The following is a 20308-nucleotide window of genomic DNA, read 5'->3' on the forward strand; positions in this document are numbered from 1 at the left end:
AATAGCTACAGGCTTGTGGGCCCGAGTGCAAAAGTTCAGCCTGGGCCTTCCACATTAACCCTCTCCCTTTCCCCACGTATGCTACCACCCCCAGTGATAATAGGGTTAAAGGGGCTATCCCATTATAAGAATTTTTTAAACAGCTAGTGATGAGCTAAAATAACAAAGGCAGCAATACTCCACTCACTTTTCTCCCAAGTAAATACTACAATGGCTCCCTGCTCCTCTCCAGTCTGTGTTTACAGCAGAAGTTAGGTGACCCCTGCAGCCAATCAAAGGCCACAGATTTACTGTCCCAAACTCCTGGCATCATGTTAGTCAAGATATGAGCACTGATGCCATGAGAATGATCTCTTATTGGCTGCAGCAGTCATCTGACTTTCACTGTAATCGCGGCCTGGGAGAGTCAACTGGAGTCGTTATGCTGCATACTGGGGAAAAAGAGAAGTGAGTATTGCTGCTTTTTTATTTTATTTTAATGAAAAAATAAATTGAAGAATCAGAGTGATATGATGCTGAATGGAAACAGGCTGTGACCGTCTATTGCTGGAAAGGTGACCTCCTCACATAGTAGTGAAGCAGTGAAGACAATTTCGAGTTTATGAATGGTTATTCAATGTAAACGTGCAATGGCCATTTGGTCCTGTGGCAGGCCCTGTTTGCAGATGAGACCACTATTTCTATGCCACTGGTTATTATGGCATTGCGTAGCGATTGGCCAATCACACCGCGGGCATGGGGGCCAGCTTTTTCTCACCACACACGGCCAAGCATACTGCGGCCATGGGGGCCCCCTGAATTCAAGTCTCAAGGTACAGATGAATTACTTCCTAGGATGCTAAAGGAAGCAACTGAGGTAATTGCTGAACCACTCGCCATAATCTTTGAAAATTCCTGGAGAACAGCAAAAGTCCCAGAAGGTTGGAAAAGGGCAAATGTTGTCCCTATCTTCAAAAAAGGGAAGAAGGTGGATCCAGGAAACTACAGGCCTGTAAGCCTGACTTCTATACCAGGAAAGATCTTTGAACAAATTATTAAACAGCATGTATGCAAGTACTTGGATAAAAATGGAATAATTAACTAGAGCCTGCATGGGTTTGTAACAAAAAAGGCATGCCAGACAAATCTAATTTCCTTCTATGACAGAATCACCAACTGGGTTAATCAGGGAAATGCGGTGGATATAGTATATCTTGACTTTAATAAAGCATTTAACAAAGTATCTCATACCATTCTTATTGAAAAAAATGACCAAGTATGGGATTGACAAGGCAACTGTTAGGTGGATTCACAACTGGCTGAGTGATCATACTCAAAAAGTGATCATAAATGGTTGCACATCCAAGTGGAAGAATGTATCAAGTGGGGTAGCACAAGGCTCTGTCCTAGCCCAGTGTTGTTTAACATTTTTATAAATGATCTGGAGGAGGGAATTGAAGTGAAACAGATCAAATTTGCCGATGACACAAGGCTAGGAGGAATAGCTAACGCTAGGGAGGAGAGAGAGAGGATTCAAAAAGATCTAGAAAAGCTTGAACAGTGGGCCGCGGCTAACAGAATGATCTTTAACAAGGAGAAATGCAAAGTCCTGCATCTGGGCAAGAAAAATGAAAAAAAGCACAAATGGAATTGGAGGAATTGGGCTAAGCAGCAGCATATATGAAGAAGACTTGGGTATACTAATAGATCATAGACTGAACATGAGTCAACAATGTGATGCAGCAGCCAAAAAGGCAAACTCATTTCTGGAATGTATTAAGAGAAGCAGAGTGTAGATCACGTAAGGTAATTATTCCCCTCTACTCTTCCTTAGTCAGATCTCATCTGGAATACTGTGTCCAGTTTTAAAAAGACATCAACAAACTGGAGCAAGTTCAAAGAAGAGTTACCAAGATAGTGAGCGGTCTTCAAATCCTGTCTTATGAGGAATGGTTAAAGGATATGGGAATGTTTAGCTTGCAAAAAAGAAGGCTGAGGACGAAATAGCCCGGATGGAGAGACTGAGGCTAACCGATGACCCCCAGGGTTACGATAATTTCTATAAGACCTGGGCAATGTGGATAGATATTCGGGAGACACCCTCATTCACCAGATGGCTACAAACAGGTTCTTGCACATAAAACCAAACGATCAAGGCTGGCCTCTATACCACTGAACCCAATACCTGGACCCCCCCCCCCCCCTCTTCCCGCTCTTCCCTCCCCCCTGGTCCCAAACCCCTGTCTTTTCATATGTTACTGTTTGCGAGATGACAAATTTCAAGCAAAACGCATCTCTGTTTGAATGGGAATTTATTGCAATAATATTCATGGAGCCATGAGTGCTCTGCTCATGTTCAATATCATTTACGCGTTAATGTAACTGTTTTGCCTTAATGTTAAAATTCAATAAAATTTATTGAACAAAAAAAGAAGGCTGAGAGGAGACTTAATAGCTGTCTACAAATATCTGAAGGGCTGTCACAGTGCAGAGGGATCAGCCCTATTCTCATTTGCACAAGGAAAGACCAGAAGCAATGGGATGGAACTGAAAGGGAGGAGACACAAATTAGATATTAGAAAAAACTTTCTGACAGCGAGGGTGATCAATGAGTGGAACAGGTTACCACGGGAGGTGGTGAGTTCTCCTTCAATAGAAGTGTTCAAACAAAAGCTGGACAAATATCTGTCTGGGATGATTTAGTGAATCCTGCATTGAGCAGGGGGTTGGACCCGATAACCCTGGAGGTCCCTTCCAACTCTACTATTCTATGTAGCTGCAGAGAGTAATGGTGTTTTGTCACTGTGTATTGGGCAAGTGATGTTTAAAGTACAGTTTATACAGCTTATGCTTATCTGTGAATTGTAACAGTCTCTGCTGTAGGCCATGTGGACATGTGTGTGTTTTGAACCCAGACTCAGTGACCATTGGAAGGTGTAAATCCCCAGGTCACCATGCTTGGAGGGACCTGTATATCTGTGGTTGAAAAGCCACAATGTACCCTGCAGGGTGTTGCAAAGTGACATATAAAAGGTGGGGTGTGGCACAGAAGTTGTGTAGCTGAGGTAGTGAGGAGTGCAAGCAAGCATAAATGTGCAGTACAAAGTTGGTGTAGTCAGGCCTAGTGCCTTGAGAGAACCTTGGTAGTCTGTGAAGAGAGGTCGGGAGCAGCTGAATCATGTGTGCTATGCAACAATTCCCTGGAGCCTCCTATAGATAGGAATATGTGCCTGGACAGTCGGATGGTGGTAGGTGTAGCAGCTCCGTGGACACTGCTGAAAGACAGAGCCTCCATCACAAGGACTGTGAGTGTTAAACAGTGTGAACATGTTGAGTGTTCTCAGAGCCACGAGAGGTCTGACAGTAAGAGCTCCAAGCACACGAGTGGAATGTAAAAGTGATTTTTTTACACACACGAGCAGAAACCATTTGCGGTTTCTGCTCTCAGATGAAAAATCGCAGCATGCTCTGTTTCAGAGCGTTTTCCATGTGGATGGCTTCCATTGAAGTCAATAGAAGCCATCCAAACCGCAGCCCTTCTGCAATCATTATTGCAGAAAGGCTGCGGGATCCACGTCATCACCTAGCGACGGCGCGGGGGAAAGCCTAACTGCGCATGTGTGCCGGCGGCCCATTCGCAGTACAGAAGAAAAGACAGGTACACAGGGTCGCTGGCAGGGGGCATGGGTGGATTCTGTGCGGCATTCCCCACGTTGAATCCGTGCATACCCATGTGTATGCGGCCTAACTAAGAAACTGTGAGTAACCAAAGCAGCCTGATAAATACTAGGAGACTGTGTGCAACTAAAGTGGCCTGCAACGTAGCTAAGTGACATTGTATATATGATAAGCTTGATAATTTGCAATAAGCCTGTGATTGTGCTAGAGGACGAGATTTGTTACTGCAAACACCAGGAAACCGAGACAGTGTTGCCAAAGAGCAAAGTCAGCAACTCTGCGCTGTTTGAAACTGTGATGCATTCTTCTAATACTGTGAAGTGACTGTGCTGCTGATTCCTGTTGAAGTGAATCTACTGCTAATTCAGATGCCAAGTAAAGCTTATTGTTGTTTACCAGATTTCGCGCTCTGTCTCTTAATTCACTTGCTCATAGGTCTCTCACACTTGGGGTTGATACTTAAGAGGGTCATATAATACTGGAGGGGGAAGGATGATGCCTGGGAAAAGGAAGAGATCATATTTAAAGGGAGGGTAGAAATTAGGGTAAAATGAAGGGTAAAGGAAGCAGAGATGATACCGGAGAAAAAGATTGTATCTGGACAGGGGAGATAGATTGTACCTGGGGCAGGAGAGAGAGATTGTACCTGGGTAGGAGAGGGATATTGTACCTGGGGCAGGAGAGAGAGATTGTACCTGGACAGGAGAGAGAGATTGTACCTGGGGCAGGAGAGAGAGATTGTATCTGGGTAGGAGAGGGATATTGTACCTGGGGCAGGAGAGAGAGATTGTACCTGGACAGGAGAGAGAGATTGTACCTGGGGCAGGAGAGAGAGATTGTACCTGGACAGGAGAGAGAGATTGTACCTGGGGCAGGAGAGAGAGATTGTACCTGGGTAGGAGAGGGATATTGTACCTGGGTAGGAGAGAGAGACTGTACCTGGACAGGAGAGAGAGATTGTACCTGGACAGGAGAGAGATGACACCTGGTAGGATATTATCTCTGAGGAGGAAGGGGGGATGATAGTTTCATGGTAGTTATTCCGGGGGTTGGAGGTGCTTAAGTAATCCTGCACAGGGCGCCATCTAACCAAAGGCCAGTACTACTTTCAGAGCTTCATCGCCTTTTATAAAGAATGGCAAGGGGGTGAGAGGTGGGGAATACAAGCACTGGGCTTTCCTTTGGTGCAAATTCACTACTGAAAGTGATCACACTGTGCTCTAAGACCTTTATGCAATATAAACATCAGATATTAATTTATACAGTAATACCTGCATAGTGTATAGCATGATTAGCATATAGCACTGTGCGATTAGCATTCTAAGCCATTGTCATTATATAAATTGCTAATGTTATGTTACATTGGAAGCCTACAGGTCGTGCTAGAGCTGTGACTGCTACTTCTGTACCCCTAATAGCTTCACTTTTACAACCATCCTTTTTTTCCTAAAAGGTGTTGTCTCATCACAGACAACCCCTTTAATATGACTGACACCATGCTGATAGATTGATTGCCATGAACTGGTCATTTACCCTTAAGTGACCACAGATGTAATATTACATCACAAGAAACCTTGGCAGTTAATTCTGTAAACAGAACTACAATCGCATTAGTAAGTGAATTGCTCTTTCTGGCATATTTGGAAATCACATCTTCACTGCTCAGTACTGCTGTACACTGTCCTGCATGCTGAAGTGATGTCTCTATGTGTGCTATAGAGAGTTAGCTAAAAGGAAATCATCTTCTCTCCATGTGCTGGGTATAGAAGACAACAGCAGCTCCTATGACTAGAACTCAAAATTAGAGATACAGCCTACAGAGGCAAAACTGGTGATAAGTGCAGGATACAAGTCATAAAATGGTCAGATATAGTGTTCTTCCTTATGTTCACATGGCAGCGTATTCTGAAAAGCCACCTGAACGTGCAGGTACACTTTAACTCTTTGCTTACTGAACTGATTGTGACTATATGATACAGCTTTTCTTTCCTTGCATCCTATTCTCACAAAATCACTAACAGACATCTCTGCATACATGTGGGAAGCCGCAAAATATAAATTTGAAAAAGTGATGATTCATGAGACCAGACTTCTTACAATATCAGTTTCTAAAGAATTAATGTTTTTGTTAAACAGTATCTTCCTGGACCCTCCCAGTTTCTGGGCTCTAGTTACTTGCCTAGTTAACCTGATGGTAAAAAAGGCCCTGCCTATAAGGTGATATAAGTTAAAGGAGATGTCTCGAGGAAGCAGTGAATTTTTTTTTTTGCCCAGTCCCCCCCATTAAGTACACATTACTAAGCCCCCCTGTAAATGACATTTCTAGCTGGTTTGTACTTACCGTTCCAGCGTTTCAGCAACTTATAAAAGTTTCCCCAAGATGGCCGCCAGCTCTTTTCCCGTCGCTCGCTGCAGCCCGACGTGCGCGCTCCCGAGACGCTGCCAGCTGTGTCTCCATGACAACACGACGCCCCGCAGCCGCCGACCGGACCCCTGGAGTGAACACGGACGACCAGTCACCCACCGCCAGGCAGAAGGTAACCGGCGCAGCCCCCCCGGCCCAGCGCTAGTTCCCCGGCGCAGCGACAGCCCCCCCCCGGCCCGGCGCTAGTTCCCCCGGCGCAGTGACAGCCCCCCCCCCCGGCCCAGCGCTAGTTCCCCCGGCCCAGCGCTAGTTCCCCCGGCGCAGTGACAGCCCCCCGGCCCAGCGCTAGTTCCCCCGGCGCAGCGACAGCCCCCCCCGGCCCAGCACTAGTTCCCCCGGCGCAGCGACAGCCCCCCCCGGCCCAGCGATAGTTCCCCCGGCGCAGCGACAGCCCCCCCATCGCAGCGGCAGCCCCCCCGGCCCATCACTTACCGGGACAGCTGGACAGCGGGACAGCTGGGCGGCTTCTCCGGACAGCTCGGCAGCTCTGCACCTTCCTCTAACAGAAGAGCTGTAGCGGGGAGCACACTGAAGCGGCTCGTGCTGAAAGGAGAAGACCGGACTGCGCAAGCGCGTCTAAAAAAGCAAGCTGCCAGCGAATTTAGACGGAACCATGGAGACGAGGACGCTAGCAACGGAGCAGGTAAGTGGAATAACTTCTGTATGGCTCATATTTAATGCACAATGTACATTACAAAGTGCATTAATATGGCCATACGGAAGTGTATAACCCGACTTGGTTTCGCGAGACCACCCCTTTAAGTTCATTTGGAGGTTGGGGCGAGGACTTTTGGATCCTGCAACCTGAAGGCTAGATGCACAGTAGCTGTAACTGCAATTTACACCCGAGACCGTCTTAGGTGCAACTCATACTGAACAGCACACGGACTGAGCACATTGATATCAATTATCATGAATTACCTCTTCCTCATTCGTGAAACTGATAGAAATAGGACATGAAATTTGTTTTTTCACGCAGAATATTAATCCATTTGAAAAATGTCCATGTCTATAGCCCCATTGACTATATAGAAGTCGTGGAATTACTCGGACAGCACACAGCCTAAAATACAGCACCTTATGAGAATTTACAATTATGGTTGTAAGCCTTCCAAAAATCTAGAAACAGCTGACCAAATGCATCAGCTTTATTAAGAGACGTACGCCTTTTAATAAATTTGGCGCAAATCACTCCCACTTGCTTTAGAAAAGCATAAAATATAACCGTCTTAGTAAATGTGGGCCATTGTCTGCTAATACAGGTCATTGATGAGTGGTGCTCCCTTCAAGGTTTTGTTATCGGGCCACCATGGCTTTTTATTGCATCCCTGTGAACAACATGTCTTTTGTCTGTTTTCTATTTTTATACGAGACCCCCTGTGTCTTCTGTACTCAGTTGCTCTTCTTGTCACAGTCTTTTTTTCAGATAGTCTGTTGTGAAGGCGTGAGGACCCCCATCAGAGACTGAGCCCCGATAACACTTGTAACTGGAGATAGGAGCTGACATTATGACATCACTGTACGTGGCGTTATATATTCTCTGCTCTCTCTGTATGGAGTCCTCTATACTTCCTGTTCTGCAGCAGCTGTCACCGTGTCTTTGGGAGATGATACATTTTATTATATGCGGGATAAGTCTACTTCTGGAATATTGGGCGTCAGTGATCGCTTTCATCATGGTTGCTATGTATATGTATAGAATTATTTCTTATTTGAATAGCACTAAGCAACATTGCAATTAAATATTACCATCCCTTTAATAAATTACACAATGATCAGGTCGGGACCGGTGGTGACCATAGAACTACATTCCTTCTGACCAGTCCACCAATGTGATGAAACCTGAGATGAAAACTGTCGGACCCAAAGATCCAGAGGAAGACAAAAAAAAAACCCTCCAGGAGAATTCTACCTAAGTTGGGCAAAAGATTCCTTCCCGACCCCAAATATGGCGATTGGGTATCACCCTGAATCTATGCTGTCCTGCTGCATATATATGTAATTATAGGCTCAGGAAAGCTAATGCTGTATAACAAGACCTGCTTCTAAGAGCCTACAATGCAATATACAATATTTAATATAATAATATACAATACTTCAGGCCTCCGCCCTCTGCCCTCAGCTTTAAGCCTCAGCCCTTTTCCCTCAGACGCCTGACTTCATGCCTCAGCCCTCAAGCCTGAGCTTCATACTTCAGTGCTCCGTCCGCGGACCCTGGCTATAGGCCTCAGCCTTCTGCCCTCAGGCCCCAGTTTCATGCCTCAGCCCTCAGCCCCCCGCTTTAGACCACAGCCCTCTGCCTTTTAGCCTCGCTTCAGGCCTCGGCCCTCTACCCTCAAACCCCAAGTTCAGGCTTCAGCTCTCCACCCTCAGGCCCAGGGCTCAGACCTCTGCCTTTAGGCCCCAGCTCTACTTCCTTGGGCCCCGGCTACAGGCCTCAGCTCTCTGCCCTTAGACTATAGCTTCATGCCTCACCCCTTGGCTCTCAGGCCCCAGTTCAAGCCTCAGCTCTTTGCCCTTTAGCCCAGGCTTTAGACATCAGCCCTCCCCCCACAGGCCCTGGCATAAGGCCTCTGCCTTCCAGCTAAAGGCCATGGCTTCAGGCCTCTGCTCTCTGCCCTCAGGTCCTAGCTTTAGACCTCACTCAGCTCTCTGCCTTCTGGCCCCAGCTTCATAACTCAGCCCCCCATCTTCAAGCCTCAGCCCTCAGATCCTTCTGCATACTGCTTGTATATATGTATGTAATTATAGTCTCAAGAGAGCTGATGCTGTAAAGCAAGACCTGCTTCTAAGAGCTTATAATGTGATATACACTAGGCCCTGGCCTCTGCCCTCTGCCCTCAGCTACAGGTCTCAGCCCTCTGCTCTCGGGCCACACCTTTAGGCATCATCACTCAGGCTCCAGCTTCAGCCCTAGCATTAGGCATTAGCCTTTTGCCCTCAGGCCCTAGCTTCGGGCCTCAGCTCTCCTGTTCAAGCCTTAGCCATCAAGTCTTAGCTTCAAGCCGCAGCCCTCCACCCTCAGGCAACGGCTTCATGCCTTAGCCTTCCGGCCACAACTTAAGACCTCAGGTCTCCACTGTTATGCCCCAGCTTCAGGCTTCAGGCCTTAGCCCTCAGGCTCTGTCTTCAGGCCTCAGCCCTCTGCTCTCAGGCCACACCTTCATGCCTACACCCTCAGGCAACGGCTTCATGCCTTAGCCTTTATGCCACAGCTGCAAGCCTCAGTTCTCCACTCAGATGCCCCAGCCCTCTGCTCTTAGGGTCCGGCATCAGCCCTTTGCCCTCAGGCCCAAGCTTCATGCCTCAACCCTCAACTTTCAGGCCCCCTGCCCTTAGGCATTGGCTTCAGGCCTCAGCACTTCGTGCTCAGGCCCCAGCTTCAGGCCTCTGCACTCTGCCTGAAGTCTGTCCGTGTGCGCCAAAGATACATTTACACCAGTTTCTGTTATCCACGTCATGTGATGTCTTTGTTAGAATCTATACTAAGGGTGGCTTCATATTGGCGTAACAGCATTTATGCAGTTACATTGCATACTTGCTGTGTGCCGCCAATCACTATGCACTGTCTTGGCATGTAGATGCGCATAATACGCCAAGATAGAACATGCTGCAATCTTTCTTTCACGCGTATTTCGCGCAATATATGTAAGCTGCAACATGGGAGCTTATGGAAACTACTCACCCATGTGAAGGAGCCCTAGACCTTATAGAAGACAGAGTTTTTTCCAGGCTTTTCCATAGATATAAATGTAATTTATGCTTTTTTCCTACTGACACCCCACTCCTGTTTTCTTACCACTCCTAGCAGACATTGAGATATATCACCATCCACCCTAAATACAATTCATGACACCGGTACACGGTGCAGTGATTCTACAGACATGGCATAAATGTTTGATTGGTGGGAGTCTGATACTGGGACTCCATAAGTATCGGAACGGAGGTCCATTGATACTTTCAGCACACAAACCTGGTACTCCTTGATACTGTGTCGTGGCTTCTGAGAGTATTAGTGTTGCAATGACCTCAGTTCATCCCTAGGTGGTACTGCAGTTCAATTTTCTTTCCTATCCATGTTTCTTGTGTTCGGTTTATCAAGGTAATTGAGAAACTAGTTTAGGATTGAAGGAGAGTAAGGCCCCCTGCATACGGGCAGATTTTTCTGCGGAATCTGCGGCGAGCGTCCGCATTGCGGATGTGCAGCAAATACCGTCCATAGCATGCTATGGGAAATCGATTCTTCCTGCACACAAGCGGAAATATATTAGGATTTCTGTTTGCAGGGGAAAAATCACACCATGTTCCATTTTTGCGTGGATTCCAACTTGCGGCCCTTCCGCAATTGACGGAATCAGTGCAAAAATGGAGCATGCTGTGATTTGTCCTTCGCGAGCGGAAACCGCAATTGGTTTCCGCTTGTGTGCAGGAACAATCACTTTTCCATAGCATGCTATGGACGGTACTTGCTGCACATCCGCAATGTGGACGCCCACTCCAGATTCTGCAGTGCAAATCCGCCCGTGTGCAGGCTAAAGAATACAGTTTATAAACACATCACTAATACTTTGTTAGCCCTTTAGGCTGCTGTTAGAACTAAACATATAAGTCCACAAGCATCGATTGCCATTTCAATTATTGCTCTCTAATAGGAGAAATTCTTCACTGAAGCCTTCTTTCTGTTACAACCACTACATTTTGCAATGTAGCATTAGAACCCCGCCAAACTGTATCTTAATAGTATCTGAACCATAAAAGTGTCACTATTAAACAGTTCATTTCATTTATACCTATCTATGCATTTTTTTCTGTATGTTCTCAGAAGTGGAAATAAGTGATATACAGTAAGTCATACCGACGGCCAGGAATTTTCTGTGCACATAAGCAATTACAAGAAGTGGTGCAATAGCTGGTATTGAAATGGAAATGAAGCATTAACCCATTCCAATCCAATGTCTGATCTCTGAAGACATTATGATTTAAGGCTGTACAGATGTTGGAAGACGTCCGTCGGGGTTCTCTTACTGTATATTGCCAGCCTCTCTGCTGTCGGACCTATCCAACATGTCACCTCATGCAGTACTGGCTTTAGCCAGCATATAGCGCTGTTGTATAACAGCAGAAAAAGAGTAAGCCCCCAAGGAAAACCAGGATACAAATTGGATTGGAAAGGGTTAAATATCGAGCACAGTTTGGGGAAACTATGACCTGGTAGCTTACCTGACGTCACCCATTAAGGACAAGCTCACGGAATATTTAATACAGTGTTTTACCGTGGTGTGCCGCATATGGCAGCGATTTTTGCCTGCGCATGACAGCGTATCTCATACATGCTGTTTTTTTTTTGTTCTGCTGTCATTTTTTTTTTACATTTTCCACTTTGTCATTTTTTAACAATAGGGCTCTATTGCACGTAATACGCGGTAAGATGGAACATGCTGCGATTTTTTTAACTTGCAGATTATGCGCAATGAGAAATTCCTAGTGTAACAGCTACAATCAATGTATTTGAATTACCACGATGTACTGCATATTATACATGATACGCAATTAAAATACATATTTGTGAGCCTGGCCTGACAGTAAGGGGAGGAGACCGCGTATTTGACGGACTCACAGCACTGAGGTCCAAAACTAACGGAGGTTGGTGTGGGAAAATGAGGGGGAGTACAGCTAAAAGAAAAGCTGTGTTAGGCCACTCCCACACAGTCCGCTCTTCTCCGCGATTAGTGCAGCACTACTTGCGGTACAATGCCTCCATTGATTTCAAAGGGGCTCCTCAGACTTGCACTCGAATGTGGTGTTTCTGCCGCCGAGCTTTCGAGCGCTGTCTGTTCTATTTTGTGTGTTTTAGCGCTTTTTAACCAGCTCATCACCCATTATAATGATGGGGTGTGTTAAAAAAAACTCTGTCAAATGCAGTATAATGCGTTCGAAAAAGCCACACAAAGTTGTGGCACAATGCAGCAGTGTTGAATGCAGTGTTTTAGTAACGCATGTGTGAGAGCCATGGGACCGTGGCTGCAAAACTATACGACCAACCCCGCTGGCTCAAGGACATGGTTGGTGCTCCGTTTGGCATATCATTAGGACAGTGATTGCCAAACCTGTTATGGATGGAGTCAGACAAAATGTTTCTATTTCCAGGGAACCCTTCCTCCAATTCCCACCTCAAAGAAAGTTCACTTATATGCAACAATATCTTAGCCTGATGTAATAAATACCGATCGATCGACAACCATGCTGATCGACATTCATTTGCTTTTTATTTACACTGGCCAAGAACTGCTCGTGGTCCCCTATATGCCAGCTGTACGTTGCCATATGCAGAAATGTATGGTAGACCAGAGAGCATTTTTATGCTTACTGAAAATTACCGCTCATCCAATTATTGAGCGTTCATTTGTTTATCGGAAGATTGTTGTCCACTTTTGCGCTGCCTGATTTTCAGGCAAACGAATGTTCAGACCTGAAAATTGAGTCATATAAAAAGGCTATAACGCATCCTAATAGTAGTGTCAACTGCTAAAACTTCACTGAGATTTGGAGATTGCTTTGCCTGATCTTTGCCTACCATACAAAACAATGGTCACATTACTTCACTTTATTGTGAACATCGCCAAAAACCCACCATAACTCAAGACCATTAAGCAGAATTGTAACTGCAAGTCATGTGTTCTTGATCTATGGATTCTCTTCTAGACCACAAGCTCAGTTGCGTTGTCTTTGGTTGCCTATAAGCTGCGTTAATCATTATGGTCAATTCTTTAGATTTTGGGTTGAAGGTTAGGGTTAGGGTCAGATGTAACCCGCCATGTCCTCATTGTGGCCCTAACCTTTGTAGACTGAACGGAGCCCTGATAGTGAAATAAATCAGTGTCTTTTCTATCTGTAGCTTTCCAGCTGTTGTTTAGCTGTAATAGGAAGTGGGTTATTAGTGATCTACCATGGAGATCAATGGAATGCAATTGGGAAGCACCTTCTAAGGTCCTGACGATTGGGGGTAAACTACATAGGCTTTCAAACACCACAAATTATTTGAGTAGTCAATGAACATTTACTTAAAGGGGGTTATAGGAATTCTATACATTGATATAAATAATGGTCAAATAACAGAGTAATCAACTTGCACTAACGTTTTAATTTAGAAAATACTTAAGAGTTCATAAGAGTTAGAGATTTGTTATAGACCTCCAAACCTCCTATATGGCCATAATAAAGGCATTGATCTTCTTATCATTGAAGAGTATCTCCTTCATCTTCCTCCACATTATTAGATAAACACCAGGAGTTTCTGCAGTCACATCCACAGTGACCGGATTATCATCGGGCTGGCTGCATTGTAAAGCAGAGTTGTCCAATTGAGACAGCTTAGAAATGATGAAACTTTGACTGCCCACAGCTGCCACTAGATGGAGCCTACTTGCATACATCTTTATGTTGGTCCCATTAAATTCAGTAATAAACATGTATGCAGTAAGCTCCCTCTTGTGGTGTTTGTAGGTGGACAAATTTTATCATTTAGCTAAATGAGAAACCGAGCTCTGACCATGTTATAGTTTTTATAAAGGGATTATCCGATTCCTGAAAAATGTAAATAAAAAAAATGATATTAACATGATTACTTATTTCCTCTTTAATTCCCTTTTCATTCCCCTACTGGTCTTTGTTTATGATATGTCAAAGAATACGTTCCTTACCAGCATGAGACTGCTGCAGAGAATTACTGCCCTGAGAAGAAACGTGCCATATTAAAGGGGTCTTCCTGGCATCTTTTATTGATGATTCATCCTCAGGATAGGTCATCAGTAGCTAGAGTCCGTCGATCGGTAACCTTACTGATCCGCTGTTCTGGCATTCATTGGCACCAGCAAAACACACAGGGTAAGGAACGGAAACAGATTGCTCCAACCCCTGTGTAATAGCCAGCACTGGTAATTGCAGGTGTAGCTGCCCCATTTAAATGGGACCCCAGCCCACAATTACCAGCGACAGCCGCTATACAGGTGTCGTAGTGATCTGCTTCTGCTCCGTACCCTGTGTTCCAGTAGGTGCTGTAACAGCTGCTCAGTCGGGGGCCCAAGTTGCAGACCCCAGCCAATCAGCCATTTATGACCTATCCTGAGGGTACAGTGCTGAGGGTAGTGATTGGCTGCAGCACCCACGTGCTGGCAGCTTATAGACAAAGACTGGTAGAGACTGCTGAACTGCTGAGTAGTAATTGGTTTATATTTGATAATATTTGCTGCTTTTTTTTTGTTTGCAGCCCCCTGGATAACCCATTCAATGAGCACCAAATGTTTGATTAAGAAATTTTGCAGTGGTCATTCACACTAGACCATTTTTACTTTTCATAGTCCATCGATATACATTGAGTGGCATTGGTGTCTTGAGTGTATACACATTTCTTGAGATTTTCTTGCAACTGTCACATGACACATATATTAATAATATACAGGATCAAAAACTTCAGTTGCTTCAAAAGTGTATGTGTAACCCCAGTCATAAGCTGGCAGTGATAGTTTTTGGGATGGGGGCTGGAATTTATATTTATCCCTAACTTTGCTGGAATTGCATTTCTATATTGAGCTAAAATGCCTTTTCCTGAGAAAATCACTTGTCCATCTGCCCTATCATTATATTGGTTCTCATTGGAAGCCTCTTCTAAGATTTAACCCAAGGAAACGACCCCTAGAAGTAATAGACAGGATGTTACACATTACATGGTTATTAAACGTATGATGTGATCACATGGTCAGTACACACCTGTCTCTGTAGTCATAGGAAGGAGACGTCTATACGACACAGCATGAAAGTGACTATCGTTACAGTCAGTGTGACAACGTATATGACATCAGCGTACTTTTCACGGAAGCTTTTGTTACTCCACATCATCTGCTCATACCTGCGGGTGACAAGGTAAGCATCCACGTGTGTTGTCACTACTGCTCATGATTTATGTGCAGCCAATATTCCATCTTGCCAAATGGCCCATGTAGCTTTGTAATGTGGTTTTGACCCTTAACTTGATGACATTAGCTTCTTTTCTATATTTTATGTTATATGCAACTTATTACATGTATATATAGTAGTAGTCTCCAACCTCTACCTCTTCAACCGCTGCAAAATTACAATTCCTAGCATGCCCTGAAAGCTGCAGGCTGTCAGATTATGCTGGGAGCTGTAGTTTCTTCGCAGTCGAAAAAGCAGTAGGTTGGTGATTACTGCTGTATAGTTGTTAACAAGGGTTCCTGTTAGAAATTCCATCACTATTGTAACTTGTGAAGATCATTACAATGTCTCTTGCACATTGCCTACCGTCCTATAGACCATAGCTCTACGCCAGGAAAAAAATCAGGCCATATCTCATCTTATGGCATAGTATAGAGCTGTCCTTCTCTAAAAGCACTCCTCCTAGTGGAGAGCAGCACTATTATCTGGCACTATAGGGAGGCATCATATGGTAGCACACAGAGTACTACGGCTCCGTAGTACGCAGCTGCAAGGACTCCATGTGCCTCATTACAGTCTCCGTACATACAGCTCTGCCAAATAGCTGAAGTTAAGGGTTACCCTCAACCGTCTTATTGCTACCAAGGATGTCAATTGCTTCTTATTGCACAAAAGCAAAAACACTTACGCTACTTCACAAACTTTTTAGAACCGGTGTACATGTATGTCGTAGATCTTAGTCTCTTTGATCCTCTTGGAATTCCAACTCTTGCCCAGCAGAGGGGCTTTGTAACACGCCACACACATATATGTCAAAGGGCTGTTTGTTTCATTGTAATGTTTTAAAATGTGTTATAGTGGCTAGACTGGGATATAATCAATTTCTTAATAAAATAAATCCATTACCTTCCCCAGGCCTTTGGTTTCAGCCTATTAAACCAGTTGCTTTTTTTAGCTTTTGTTTTGTGAGACGCTTTGATCTAAGACCCCCATAGTTTTACAATGAACAACCCTGGTGCTATCAAAATGGCTTAATACATTGCTGGTGTATTGTCTGCGCAGGACATGCTCTGCCTGCAGCGCCTCTCACTTACAAGTGAAAACGTAAAGATTAGGACTCATTTACACATCCTCATTGACCATAAGTAGAAATCTTATATTGGTTGCTCTAGGAGTCTCCTATAGGAATAAGACATACAAGTGGTGCTGCTTAGTCCCTCATGCTTTTCACTTCCAACCAACCAGTCACATAGAATAAAACAGACACCAGGATTATATTGAACCACTGAATGTTTTATTTATTGCTATAATGTCTTGTTGATTTTTGACCTTTGTTCTTAATTTGTTTTTTTTAGCTTGTATTTACACTGTTACAAGAAAGAGAAATTTCAAGTATTATATTTGTCCATTATTTTTTTATAGCTACATTTGTTTGCTTGTTTTGTTTTAAGTGTCTGCAAACATTAAAATAAATAGTGTGAACAAAGATATCACAATCTGTACCCTAAACGTAATAAAAGTAAACCAAGATATCACTCTCTTATAAAACATCTGTATAATGTTCAGAGCATTTATTCATGAGAAAAGGAGTGTTGTCACAACCAAATCACTGTTAGCTACAATGGGAGGTGGTGGGGCATATGGGTGGCCTGGGAGTTCCAGGGGTGTAGATGGTGTGGCAGGGCAGGGGTTAAATTAAAGGAGAAGCTTTTTACCCACCAATTCATGATAGATGGATAGATAGAATAGAAATATGTGGTCCATTTGTCTCGTATTATACAAATACCCTCCAAAAATAAAATAGAGCTAGCAACAGCAAAGAGAAAAAAAATTACATCAATATTACGTTAAAAAAATCTATTTTATTTACAAAAGCCGATGACTTGCATTTAAATTCCCTTTTTTCTGTTTTGTTCGTAGGTTTTTTTTTTGTTTTTTCTTTTTTTTTAATTATGTTAAAAAGCTATATTACATATAAAAATAAAACATCTGTTTGGAGGTGCTTAGTTCTGGAGGCTTTTATCAAGCTTTAAAAATAATATACATAGCAATAATACAATAATAATAATATGAATAATTATACTTATCAACAGTGCAAGGTTGGGGAGGATAACACTTTCTATCTCTTTTTAATACTGCATAAATTGGTTATTAACCCAACAGAAAGAAAAAAAAATATTAATTTATGGCAATAATTCCTTTTTTTTTTTGTTCTTGTTTGTCCCTGTCTGGCCTCTTCGTGAGTACCTTCATGAGTAACTCCATGACAAAGCCCAGAAGGGGTTAAGGGAGTCCACTCCCCCACCTCCAAAGTTTTCTGCTGTCAACCAGTTGAACTGTGGTTGTATTCACTATCCAGTTCCCCAGTGTCAATTGCAAAAAAGCACCAGGTTTCTTGTCCTTAGCAGTGCAAGGATTAACCAGTGACCCATTCAGTTCTCAAGTCCTTTCACTGATGAGCAGCAATTAACACGAGCACTTGCACTCTGATAATATTGGATACTGGAAAGGGATCCATGTGCAGAACCGTTGCCTCGACCAGCCCTGACAGTGCCACCTTAAGAAAATCTTGGTGACAGATTTATGTGGCCTGCAGTACATACCCTCTGGTAAGGAGCAGGACTTCTCTGCAAAGCACTGTCCTTCCTTGATGAACCTTGGCCAAAACCTGATCCCTAGGTCCTTCCAGGTGTACAGTACTGGGCAGTAAGTATAAGCCCACAACCACTGCAAGAACTTCCGCCTGGCTTTCTTGCCTATCTTGATCTTGCCACCATAAGGTGCTTCACTGAGGTCCATCTTCTTGAGCTCAATTGGTAGCGAGCCAAGGGTTTTAGGTTTTGTCAATGAGTCCTGGGTGGACGTGTTAACAAGGTTGGGCAAAACCACTGCCATAAAGTTGGGGTCAAAGTTGCTGCCAAGTTTCTTTCTCAATGTCCTCTCATCCAAGTCCTGCTCTTTTGGATCCTGTTCTGGATCTGGTTGCTCAATAACAGGTAAAACAGGTAAGTCTCCACTTGGAGAAGGTCGAAACCTAAGAAATGGTTGGCAGGACCCCTGATGGTGCACTAAAACCAGGCAGGAGCAAAGAAGAACTGCTTGGGGCAGATTTATCCTCTTCATGATTTATTTGCCCCCTTCAGAGAAGAACAAAGTTCTCTCCCACCCCCCTCCCAATGGAGTTCGTGTCTCAAAAAACTTTGAGCTGTCAATGGAAGGAGCAACTTTTTGAAATAATCCAACGAGAGCCCTCAGTATGTATAGCCACTGAGAGAGCACATGGGTTCTAGTAAATGTTATTTCCCCAAACAAATCTCTTATATTCTTTCCTCAGCCTGTTTGGTAGGGCTCAGAAATAGACACAAAGTCCAGAGAAGATGCTTTAAATAGATCAGCGGCGTGTGTGACACACACACAGATGGATATACTGTATGTGATCTCCAGCCTTGTGGAGCCAGGAAGTTTCTCACAGAGAGGTAGCTGTGTCCGTCAGCAGGGAGAACCACACAAGGAAAGCAAAGATCTTTAATTTACCCCTTTCTCCAACTTTTCAGTCCTCCCCCTTCCCTCTCTCTCCTTTCTTACTCCGGTGCAGGAGCTGGCTCACAGGACATAAAAATTCACAGTGGAATAGTCTCCATCCCCATGGTGACATCCAGGACAACTTGTCTAGACTCTGCAATACAGTCTGGGCTCAGGCAGGAGCCAATGGTATAAAAATAATTAAAATTAATCCTTTCAAATTAGGAAAATTATAGGCAGGAAGGTATGCTGCTCGCGTATCCAAACTGTGCACTTTCCAAGTTCTGAGTCTTAAAACTTCTATGGACAGCTACTTCAAGAATGGTGCAATCCTTCAAAAATCATAAAATGTAGAGCTGCCTTTCTTCATTTAGACAGTTCCAAAATCCCAGAAGAGGTCCAGATCTGCCTTTAGGTAAGGCTTCATCTTGGAGTTTTTTTTTCTTTCTTTGCAATTCTTAAAGAATCTTTTTTTTTTGCAGAAGGGGCTGTTATCCAAGGAGTCTGCCGGGGTAGAATTGGAGTTTTGTCACAATCTCTCTGGCTCCAGTCTTTGTATAGAGAGAGTAGCAAGCCTCTTTTTTAGGAGCAAATGAAAAGACATAGAGAGCAGCGAGACAGCAAACACATGGAGCTGTGTGTGTGCAATAAGGGAGCCCTTTTAAAGCAAGGCTCCTTCTTTCTTTCTCTGGCTGGGAAAGAATGCTGCTTGGGTGCAAATGAGATGTTGCTGCTTGTGAGGCAGGAGGATTAAAACCTTCTTTTATAATACAGTATGAGAGCCCGAAAAGAAAAAAAAAACCCACACAGACTGTGTAGTATCACATTGCCAAAGTGAGCCTTATATCCAGATGTCCTTCAGAGTTCAAGCATGGTGAAAACCATTCTGGCTTCCTCTGAGAATGGCCCCAGGGTCTTGTGTCTGTCTCAGTGCAGTGGCCAGATGGGAGCTGGTGAGCAGCAGGTTACTGATGCCCGAGAGCTGGTCAACAAGTGTGATGTCCAGTGCGGATCAGGCAGGTGCTTTGCAGGGTTTTGTCCTTCCTCTGTACCTGCTTGTCACCCTCCTCTGTGCAGAGCTTGCAGTAGAGTGACTTTCCCCACTGCTTCTCACTCCTGAATGTGCTGCGCTCTACTGTCCAATGCAGGTTAAATATCTCCCCCTGATGGTGTGAATTGTTAACTGACACTACCCACTGCAGTCACTCCCCCTAACACACTTTCACATAGTCTCTGACAGCCTTTCAGCCTTTCCACAACAACCCTCACCAACCAACCCCCCACCCCTTCCCAGACCCCTAACCAATTGAGTGTGCCTTCTGGGTCCTGCGACCCTGGGACGTCTCTTGTTAATCCTGTGCAGATTGTAAGGGAAAAATGTGCCATGATCATACGCTACTTCATATCCCACTTCATCTCGGATCACTTCACTGCTATAGAGGAATATTAGAGTATCTTCTACTATATCAGCAGTCAGATAGCAATAAAAAAAAAACTTTTGCTGTGAAATTTTTAATTAACTTTTATTAACCGATTCTTCTGGTTCATATTAGAAAGGCTGCGGTATGTTTGTTCCGTTGGCCTTATAAGGGCTTCGTACATCCTGTTTTTTTTAGTGTTAATATTGTAAATATCGTATACTGTATATCACATGTCTGGGCAGTGTGGTGTGAAATGCTTTGGGAACCTCCATGTACTCTGCTGAGGATTTTCTAAGGGCTCTTTTACATGGAACGATTAGGCTGCTTCACA

At 44.1% G+C, this 20308-nt stretch overlaps 1 protein-coding gene across 1 annotated transcript; it reads right to left on the minus strand.

The window, feature by feature from the left end:
• Positions 1 to 16876: 16876 nt before the first annotated feature.
• Positions 16877 to 19757, minus strand: LOC136576845 (noggin-2-like). The gene has a single exon (XM_066576443.1). The coding sequence runs from the start codon at positions 18155 to 18157 to the stop codon at positions 17501 to 17503; it is 657 nt and encodes a 218-aa protein (XP_066432540.1). The 5' UTR covers positions 18158 to 19757; the 3' UTR covers positions 16877 to 17500.
• Between the last annotated feature and the right edge of the window lie 551 nt (positions 19758 to 20308).

This window comes from Eleutherodactylus coqui, chromosome 8 (assembly GCF_035609145.1).
Source record: "Eleutherodactylus coqui strain aEleCoq1 chromosome 8, aEleCoq1.hap1, whole genome shotgun sequence".
NCBI classification, from domain to species: Eukaryota; Metazoa; Chordata; class Amphibia; order Anura; family Eleutherodactylidae; genus Eleutherodactylus; species Eleutherodactylus coqui.

Excerpts from the sequence above, each read along its gene's own strand:
- LOC136576845 (XM_066576443.1), bottom strand. The coding sequence starts at position 18,157 with ATGAAGAGGATAAATCTGCCCCAAGCAGTTCTTCTTTGCTCCTGCCTG.